The sequence below is a fragment of the Antedon mediterranea genome, chromosome 1 (genome assembly GCF_964355755.1).
Source record: "Antedon mediterranea chromosome 1, ecAntMedi1.1, whole genome shotgun sequence".
Taxonomy (NCBI): domain Eukaryota; kingdom Metazoa; phylum Echinodermata; class Crinoidea; order Comatulida; family Antedonidae; genus Antedon; species Antedon mediterranea.
The window spans coordinates 16,282,107-16,293,471 of record NC_092670.1 but is presented as its reverse complement, the minus strand read 5'-3'; the positions used below and the strand labels follow the sequence as shown (position 1 = coordinate 16,293,471).

The following is an 11,365-nucleotide window of genomic DNA, read 5'->3' as shown; positions in this document are numbered from 1 at the left end:
TGATCGAACATGCTGCGCCCACGAATCATCAACTAAAAACGACAAGAAAAACAGATGGTAAACCAAAACAAAAACTATCATTCATACTAATAATATTATAACTCGCTCAGCGATCACCCATCCATCTATAGGCCTAATGACTTTTCGTTTTGTCACGATCATATATTTCAATTAGATTTCTTTAGGCTTAGGTAATTAAAGGTGGTTTTTAACTTCTTTTTAAAAAATTGAAATCGACTGCTACAAATCATAGTCATTTTGAAAAAAGCTACATCTAAAACAAATGACAAGTCAAATGTTAATGTATAGGCCTATAACATTATTTCTTATTCTCACAGATTTTCTCGTCTTTTCGTTTAAACATCAATCAGTTTCCAGCATACTATATCTGATTACCAGGCGGCTTAGAATTTCTGCCATGCCTTTTAATTTGTATATTTTATTAATATAAATTGATATTAATTTGAATCATTGATATGAAAGAAGCGACGATGTATCCAGGACATTACCTCAATCTACCTTGATATCAGTGATAGTAATATGCAGTATCAAGTGTACAGAACACACGTAACATAAACATTCAACACATTCAATACGGATTAAACTTTTACTACATGCTTATGTGAGAATGCTCATCAGGTTTAGAACAGGTGGAATAATAGATAGACTGTTTTTAAATAGTTACATGATCTTGGAATCTTGTGTCTGATACTTATTTATTTGCTTCTTTTGAATTATACCATCGAGTTGTTCCGACGGTGACATAACTTTTGGTGCCGAAACCCGGGATAGACAATAAATTAGTGAGAACGGAGACAAATGTATACCAACTTTTAAATTCATAGTTATGTCACCGTCGAAACTCGTTCAGAAGGTATAATTCAATAGAAGAAAATGATCGTACGATGGTACGATTCATCGATAGTAACGACAAGACTATCACTACCTTTTGTTCGTACCCCAAATGTAAAATGAGTAAGGAAATATGAGGCGAAACATTTAAGACTAAAATATACCCTCACACAATCATACCTGATAATTCAAATAGTATTCTACGTCGTGGTTGCTACATCATCATTATATCATGCTTTATATCAAAAGTGAAATTTATATATTCCCATTTTTTTAGTAATTTGCCTTTGGATTTAATTAACATTTAAAGATATCGTAGTTTTCAGAAGATACATGAAAACAACACCAGGTACACGTCCTTAGCATAAAGTTAAGTACAGCTCATATACTGCGATCAGTGCAACGCACATTTTAGTGGTTTGGTGGAGTAGGCTACATAATAATTCAATATGTACATAGCGGAGTTTATGTGTCCGCATCATATTCCTTCATTTTATGACGTTTTTCATTCAAGTAATAACACAAATAAGTTCAGGTTATACTACAATAATTAGTTGAGCCTCTCAAAGTGGGTCGTGATGGACATTAAAGCGAACAACTCTTGAATTTGGATCTCACGATTTGTATAAGTTTAGCATACAAAAATGTAGCATACAGTACCATTTACATTATTTTTTGGTTAGAATTACGGATCCGAGTAAAATGACGTGAGGTAAAATTGAACCGACAATAAGGCGCATCATGATTGGTTAAGCGACCAATAACAAAGATGGGTCTGGTCCGGTGTGGGAAGATGCACACTACCGCCTGATGTATGTTTTGTTTGTTATTATTGGTTTGGTAAAACAATTCCAGGGTGCGCATGCGTAGTTATATTATTAATAGACTGATTTAATTGTTTTGGCCTTTCAGAACAACATTCCACGAATTAAATTAAATGTAGGCCTACTGCCTGATACTATTCTACGCAGTAATTACTTAATTTTTGCATGACGTAATGGCATTGTTGTTATACCGATCATCATGGTATCGATTCGCTTATAATTGTCTGAAGAGAAATGACGTCAAAATTAAAACATTATTATAACATACTTCTGTGTTTAGTCAGGGAAGGGTCACTCTTCCATTATTTAGTTAAAGCAAAATGTTTCCATTTTATTCTCAGGAATCAGAAATTTCCGAATTATTAGGAACAACAAAATCTCCGAAATTGATACAGTATTTGTTTTCTAATTCTGTTGGATTCTTTAAACACTAAGCAGGAAAGCGTTGACATAACGCTTTTGAAAAGGGTAAGCTATAAAAAAAATCCAAAAGTCTATAAGGTTTATCGAAAATAGCGTGCGCGACGCATGGTGGTGGGAAGAAGGATGTGGGAGCAAACGTCACGACGCGTACGTATACGTGATTTGTTGTTTGTACGTGAGGGTCGTTACGTTTGCTCTCAAACCATTCCCATCGTGCATTGTCCAATAACGTTCCTCGTGAAATCAAGCTATTTGCGATAAACCTTATGGGACGAAGGTTTCTGTCAGAAGACATAATACCGTACACTACGTGTATCGGGTGCAAACACGAATTGTTAAAGAAAGCTAAAATATAAAATAAACCAGCAAAATGGACAAAGTAAATAAAACAGTATTGACATTACTTAGAAAAGGTTATTTAAAAACTATATTTTACATTTTGCAATTCTACGTATCATTCAAGCTATTAGCAGAACGTGCAAATCACTAAAAACCTTTCATGAACCTTTTAACCGATCGTTTATGTTAGATTTGCTATACAAGTTTGATAGAATGTGCCATAACGCCCCTTTTAAAGAAATCACTTGATAATTGCTAAAGAATCGTTGTATGTATAGATGCCTAAATACACTATTTAGTTCTGAATTGAATAACACAACTCACGTACTATTCCTTCAATAATGCATGGCAGGTGGTATATTTGTTCCTTTGAGCCAGTCGCCCACTGGCCCATGTCGGCAAAACAAAATGCAAATACTATGACGTGGTTTTCTGTGATTATTAAATTTAATCTTAAATACTCGATCGAAGAAGTTCATTCACTTATTAATTAATTCATGATGAATTGCTATATCCAGATTCTTAGGCCAAATAAGTTCATTGCAAAATTAAAGATCGAACGATGACGAACATATACATATTTATATTCAAACATAATCATTACTTATAGGGTCAATCATTCATTTATTCACGTAAAACAAAATTGTTTCCTTTGGAAATTTTGTTGGAGTGAGTATACATTGAGATGTAAAGTTATATTGACTTGTAATGTATTGACTGTAAAATGTTCCAATAATGTCAATGCACTGAAAATAGAGTAATAAAAACATAGGAATGTACACAACGTGCTTGTCGACGACGGCTGATGGATTTTTAAAACGTTTCTAAATAATATATTAGGTTAATGAACAGACTAGAAATTGTGTTGGCCTACAGAAAAAAACATGTCACCAAACAAGTGGATATCTAGAACACAGCAGCTCAGATCAATTTAAATCTAGTAACATTTGCCAGCGAATGTTTAGTTAATTGATGGTGTTGACATTGGAGAAGATGATTAACAAAGTGTAAATACTTCTGTTAAGGCACTAATCAAACTTTATGTGACAACAAAAATGTGATGTTCCTATATATATGGACACGATGATGTCATATAACTACCATATGTAAGCATATTACTACCATAATTGGGCACATCACACTTTTTTTTGTAAAACTAGTTCAATTTTAATTTAATGTATTTCCACAATATAATAAAATACAGAATAATAGATAGCATTAAGTACCGGTAATCATCTGGGGGAGAGTCATATAAGTTTGTTAATATAGACAGATCTTAACAATTAATTAAAACATTCCGTACATTGTTAGGCCTACATTTTATAGGATGACAAGATTGTCAGAACTTCTTGAGATTTCAATCGTAATGTACCAGTTATATAATAACCTAACTTAAATTACCAGAATTGATTAAAGTAAATGGTATCTAGGATAATTAGCGTATTCCCAGCATATTCCGTTACGAGCATTGGGACCAACTTTACTCACGAATATCATGGAAAAACCCGCCCGTTAACCTTTTACTAACAATATATATTTATACATTATGACCCAATTGCTAAAATATAATTATTTTATGCATCTATTTGTTCCAGAAAATATCAATTTAGGAACGGGAGATTAATCTTTATACGAGAGGATGCTAATATAGTCGGTGGGTGTGAGATTATAAAAGACCTTTTAGGCCTACATAATAAATGAAGTTTATTTTTACACACGACCACCAAGAAAGGTTAGTTTCGAAGAAAATAATGCGTAGAAATCAATTCATTTGCATAACAAAGGGCCTGGTTCACATATAGTTTGTTTTACAGCGAAAATGTCACCTGAAAGTCTAATTTACACAGACGAGCGGTAGGCCTAACGGTAATACAAATATAGAAATTATGTTATTCCTTATGACCATTTACACACAGCGCGGAGCGGACGGACAGTATAATTCTGAGCGGAAAACCGCTTAGCTTGCCCCCCACGTAGAATGTATCTACATGGGACAAGCTAAGCGGGTTTCCGCTTACCGTTACCGCTCGTCTGTTTAAATTGGTCTTAAGACGGTATGTCAAAGGAAGGGTTCCACTGTAAATAATCAACTTTCTGATTTATATAGCGTTTCCACCATAAGAATCAATGCTGCATAATACAATGACAATGGAGCAATATGGTACGGGCTATACAATGCACTATAGGAGGCAGGCAGGCGAAGAAACTTATTGTTGGTCATTGATTATACTTTGATTAATATTTTACACATTGTTGCCAACTACCTGATGGTTTAAATTATATCAGCACGCAATACATAAAAACAGAGAGATATTAAAAATTACGTTATATATTCAGGATTAAAAACACAATTTTAAATACAGCAGTATTGTATACTGGTCTGCGCACTTAATTGAAAATAAACGAAATCGTACTTTTTCCAATATTACATTATACAGTATAATGATTGTTGTTGTAAAATACACTACGCGACAGTCGGGAACATGATGGTTATTGAAAGGGTGGGTCTAGTATTAAATAGGGGAAAGAGAATGAATGAATAATTGAGTAGATGTATTTAATTCTGTTACGTATGTACCATATTATGTGACGTCTCTATCATAGGGCATATTTGATTGAATGGATAGGTGTTGCGTGGGTCTAGTATTAAATAGGGGAAAGAGAAATGAATGAATAATTTAGTAGATGTATCTTAATTCCGTTACGTATGTACCATATTATGTGACGTTTGAATCATAGGCCATAAGCCTACGTAACCCTATCCTTACCACAATACTGGCGCAACATGTGATGTGCATAGATACTAGATAGATAATGACATATGAGATACAGTTATACAGAGAAAAGGTTGGCAGACTGATGCTATGAATTTCGAAGTAACGCAACTCAATAGACCAATTTTCCGTGGATTTGAAGAAGCAGAAATTCTGTATTTTGTTACGTGGCAGTATAATAGTGTATTTAACACCACGACGGTTTACGCACGCGTTCAAACACTGATGAAAACTGCTGGCGATATGCACGAATACGTTCGATGATGGAGTGTTACATGCTTTGGCATATTTCGTGTGGAAATGATATATATATATATATATGAATTTATACAACACTGTTGATGAGCTTAATTAAAACCATCAAGTGTGGAGAGTAGCTGCTAAACAATATTGATTTGTGAAATTGACATTACTTACACACGTGTACCAATAACATATTTATATATCATTTACAAATGTTTATTTATCTGTTCATTAATATTTACCATTAGCTTCCGACATTGACACTGCCTGTGTCTACACTCTATATTCGTACACCAATAACATATTTAGGCTATACATATATCAATTGCATGTGATAAAGGCCTATGTATGTTCGTTGTTAATTCATATTCATCATAATATCTTGCGATATTGAAATTGCGTATGAAGGAACGTAACTTAGTCAGATAACTATCCTTCCACATTATTTATACACACTTATTTTAAATAATTTAGAGAAATTTATATTTATATATTTTAACTTTAAGGAGTATAACGTAACAAAATGATACACTCTAAAAATAGTGTTAGATCTTAAACATGTATTGTTTACGCACTATTTCCACACGTTTAGCCTTAAACATGTTTAGATATGAACATGTTTAGGTTCTAAATACATTCTAAACATGTAGTTTGTATCCAACTCAACACATCAGTGACGCGTTGATTGTTTAACATGTGGAGCAATATAAATACACGTTTAGGTTTTAAACGTGTTTAATTTGCCATGCAACGCTAAACACATACCTAAACATGTTGACTGAACATAATAGTGTCATGTTGACTGCTAAACGAGTGTAGGAAAACTACATGTAGCTATAAACACGTTTAGGTTTTAAACACGCTAAACATGTAAATCGTGTTTAAAAGCTAAAAGTGGGTACAAAATAGGTGTTTAAGTCTAAACACAATTTTTACAGTGATGTGTTTTTTGGAGGACAAAGCATATGCGTCTTCCTCTAACGACGTTTTTACTTATTTTGTTGTTTGTGAATAAAAAAACTTAAAATGATTTCATTTGTCTCTAACATAAAAAGAAAATGATTGAAATCCAATCAGCCTATGAAATACATTACTAAAAGGGAAATATTAATGCCATCAAGGAGGATTAAGCTATTAATATTTCACTTTCACATTCTCTATTACTTATATTACTACGCTTATTATTCTTTCGGATATTGCTCCAATTTTTTAATTTCTGGGGCGTCAAAGAGATGCTTTAGATTTAGAGGCTTAATTTATGATATAATCATGTTTCACTATGACGAATCAAACGCTTACACTTACTTATATAGCATGTTTAACTTTCTTACTTCTTAATTCCATATTCGTATAAGAATTGGAATTTAAGCCTGGATTTCATAATTTTGTGGACATTTTAGTTCCAAATGGTGCAACCGAATCTAATGAAATAGCTCCAGGGGCCATAAGAATACTCTGCAGTGTCGATTTGCTGTCGTTTCTATTGTTTTTGAATTACAATTGATTTGTGGGTATTGGGTTAAGAAACCACCCCAAAAAAAACGTCACTTAAAACTTAAATTTGAATAGTTTCCCAAAAAATACCAAAGACACACATTTTGATAATCCGTGTACGTGGGAACGGCCTCATTGAGTCGTAGCTAATACCATAGAGACATTTATTTATTATGCTAATACCATCCACGGTCATGTGAACTACAACTAACACTAATCAATTCTTTTTTTATATTTGCAGGGAAAAAAATAAAAAATTCTGACAACTGAGTCGGCTATACATGGAATTAGGTGGTAACAATTAAAGAACAATCAAATTGAATTTGTTTGCATTGCATCTGGACGTTCCTGCAGTAATTTCTTTGGGTTCTACGTATAATTATTCTGAAAGAACAGCTAGGGAATAATCTGAACGATTGGTAAGATGGCTTTACCTCAACAAATCGTGGGACCAACGCCTGGTTACCTTTACGGCAACAATGTTTCCATTTCGCCTACACCGGCGGAATCTGTAGCTGGTAACGATACATCTTCAGGTAACGAACTCGTCTTTAGTATCATATCATGGACGGCGTTGTGCGTCGTGTTTGTCGTTGGAGTGACTGGAAACTGTTTCGTCTTGTGTATGACATGCCGGCCTAGCTCTCGATTGTCAATTAGCACTATCAACACTTATGTAATGAACCTTGCCGTCGCAGATCTCACGTACATATTAGCGTATCTATTTTTTACGATTGGGAACCACTTGCCGGCTGGTTGGCCGTTTGGTGCGATAGGTTGCAAAGTGGTATTCAGTATTGACTTTGTGGTCATGTTCGTGGGTGCGTACATTCTAGTAGCGATGAGCATTGAACGTTTTGTTGCAATAGTGTACCCGATGAAATCGCTACAGTGCCGAAGCGTGCCCTGTTCGCGTTGGGTCTGCGGCTGCCTCTGGGCAATTGGAATTATAGCCATTGCTCTACCGTACTGTCTGAACTACGAAACGAAGTTCTACGAAGATGAGGGTAAGACGATGTGCGACTGGACACAATCGGAAGAGGTTTACAAAAAATACTTTACAGCAGTATTTGTAATCGTCCTGGTTATCCCATCCGTGATGATGTCATTAGTCTACGCATCACTTTTAATTCATTTCTGGAGAACCGTAGGACAGGTCGGTGCGAGTTTGAATAAGAACCTACGACGAAGTAAACGTCGTGTTGTCACCGTCGTGTTTCTGATTGTTTTAGCATTCTGGGTGTGTTACATCCCGTTTTGGACGTTTGCAATGGTGAACTTATACACAGAAGACGGAATACACAATCGTCCTCTTGGTTTATTCTGCATAATTCTTTCGTACATAAATAGTTGTGTAAATCCATTACTATATACATTGCTGACAAATAAGTTCAACAGATGGCGTGAATCTAAAAAGAGTAGCAGGTCAACATCAAAGATTGCTCTAAGATCAGTTTAAACGTGACTGTGACGATGCCCACGTGCACGCATGGAAAAGGCAGTGATCAGAGTATGCGTACGTACACGTTACCGAGGCGTGCGCACGTACACATCACCTGCATAAGCCAATAAGGCTACCAAACACTCTCAACTTCAAAACATTACATTTTTTTTAAAAGTAAACATCTATAAAATTGATCGTTTTTTATATAGCCTACTATTTGCTTCTTGTGGAAAACTAGTACGAGTATTCATTAAAGAATGCTTGACGTCAGTCTACCAACCGTTCATCTCTGCGAAATGCCTTCGATTTACTTAAGCTTGGTTCCCACTAGAGACGCAACACAACGACGTAACGCAACGTAAAGGATTTGACCTATCACACGCGATGGATTTATTCGACTGTCGCTTGTCAATGGTCAAACCCGTTTGAGTTTCGTCCACATCCTTGCGTTGCATCCTAGTGGCAACCATTGGATGCAGCGCAACGACGTAAGCACAACGCATTCTGATGATCCATCTCGTCGTGATTGGTCAAATTACTCGCGATGCGCTTACGCGTCGTGCTTGTGTTAAATCCAAGGGAGAATCAAACTTTAGGAGAACCTTTTTTAGCAGTAGCATTGTATACACACTCCTAAGAATACGGTTCAGTTTATCATTAAAATCTCCGCTGAAACTTTAAAAATGCTACAATGCGATAAAAACTTGCGTAGCCTACTACTGTAATTAAACTTGAATATCGCATGAGATAGAATAACGTCACAACGATAAATTGTATTTAAACAATTTATAAGGAATAATTTTAAAAGAGGACCGTCGCTGCTTTGGACGGCATCCCTACAAGGACGTATAAGCCCCTGTTGATTTAACGTAATATTATTCTTGATACAATATCCTTTTTAATGTTTAAGTGATCAAAATCTACAATTCAAAAACTGCTTGTTAAAGTACTAACGTAAACAAAATGTATTCCCCATGCATAGTTCTATATTACATTGGCGGCTATATCCAACGCAGTGCTATCCCCATGATCATTACGACGTAATTACATAAAAGTTTGTTATAAATAACATAAAACATTAAATTGCACTGCACTAGTAACAAACATAACCCCTACCCAAGCCTTATCTATATCCGTGGCATATGCGTGTTATATAGGCCTACCAAGCTGCAGTGAAATTATCCGTATTTTAGTTTATAACCACATACACACTTGCCCTTTGCGAGGTGGTACACTTTTTATCGAACACGAGTTAAAGTAAACACAATTATAAAGTATCGGTCAACTTTTAAAATTGAGTTTCACGACAGTTGATGCGATTGAGATAGATCGACAAAGGGACCGACCGACAAACAGAGACCAAAGACCATTTACGTGAGACTGTTTGACGTCGATAACTAAGACTGTTCTGTTCAATATTGGAATGGATGAATGATTGAATATAATTTTGTTGTAGGCCTCTCATTAGTAATTAATGTTTAATCATTTTTCACATTGAAATTTTAATTAAATTTCTGTACTTTAAAACTTTGAAACGCGACTGTAAGCGTCCGATATGTTGCTTTAATCAGAACGTTAGGTGTGCTGTGGTAAGCAAGTATAGAATCGTGTAAATGCACTCCGAGTGGTTGTAATGCTCCGTTCACACTGGCGGTGTTTGTTCTCCAATGGGTTAGTACAAAATATTTATAACCAGGTAACAATATGTAATAAAATAGTGTATTGTTTTATTGCGCTGCTACTCGAAGTGTATCAAATAGGCCACAAACAACTCAAACGAGATTGCTCGCTATAGCACAGTAGTGTTCGACTTATTACTAGTTCAGGTAGAGTTTTATATTTAGTAGAGGAAAATGTCTTATTGTAAAGTCTATAACATGCAATATTATTAATATAAAGGTAATTTGTATATTTATTTAAAAATAATATAAACAGTATGGCTTATATTAAATTGTTAATGTATATAATGTCGTTTGTAATACTGTACTTAAAATGACGTAGCACATTGGTGAGTTGCAATATCTCCTCACAGGCTGATGTGATTGGTTCTCATTCTGACGTAACACAATAACGTAAGCGCAACGCAAACTTTGAACAATCACGATGCGATGGATCGGTCTAGTTTTGCGTCTGGGAGCTAAGTTAATTGCTCAGATAGTTTGCCTAAAACTGACTTAATTATACTGTAGTCCATACCAAAGTACATTTTTAGAGCACGTGTTTGTGTCGCTCAATGTACCGAGTAAATGCATACCGTACGTACACAGTTACGTCAGAGTAGGAAAAGCATCAGGCCAATTAATCAATCAGTAGTGGTTTCATATAGTATGCTATGGTTGATAGGTTATTAACTTTTTCAATAAAAATAATACATATTTAATGTTGTCGTTAGGTTATCGGCGTTCCATACAATATTGGGATACTGTGAATTGACATGCTCCAATAAAGTAACCTTTATTCATAATAGTGCATTATTTTTGTTCTCTTCGTTTTAAACCTATTGCAAGCTGCTATATTGCTTGTTGATTGTGTATTTCTAGGTTTTAATTAGAACAGAGACGGCTGACGGCATTCAACATTCACATCATTAATTTATGATTGTACTATTGTTGTAGTTATTATTATTTCATGTTTGAATTGTGGTATTGTATTTGTATGGAGTAGATAGTTATTTCAACGAAAATGCATAGATGACGCAATACGAATTACAGAATTGACGAAAACGACGACGGTTGACGCTAAAGCGTGGTTCCCACTAGCGACGCAACGTAACGCAACCCAAGCAATGCCCTTTCAATAATTGTGTTTTCCGATCCCCCGCCTGCGTGAAATCAAACCTGCGATGTTTGCAACAAAGTTGCATCGTCGGTTCCCACTTGTGATTACGCAATACAGCACGTTGCGTCGATACGTCGCGTGCTAGTTGGTTCTCACTAGCGACGCAACGCAAGGACGTAACGCAACGCAAGTGA

The 11,365-nt window shown here is 35.3% G+C and overlaps 1 protein-coding gene across 1 annotated transcript; it reads left to right on the top strand.

The window, feature by feature from the left end:
- Positions 1–7,193: 7,193 nt before the first annotated feature.
- Positions 7,194–10,864, top strand: LOC140047072 (urotensin-2 receptor-like). Its single transcript, XM_072091886.1, has one exon. It carries the CDS (start codon positions 7,374–7,376, stop codon positions 8,406–8,408), a length of 1,035 nt encoding a protein of 344 aa, XP_071947987.1. The 5' UTR covers positions 7,194–7,373; the 3' UTR covers positions 8,409–10,864.
- The last annotated feature ends 501 nt before the right edge of the window (positions 10,865–11,365 follow it).

Coding starts and splice junctions, on each gene's coding strand:
- LOC140047072 (XM_072091886.1), top strand. CDS start 7,374: ATGGCTTTACCTCAACAAATCGTGGGACCAACGCCTGGTTACCTTTAC.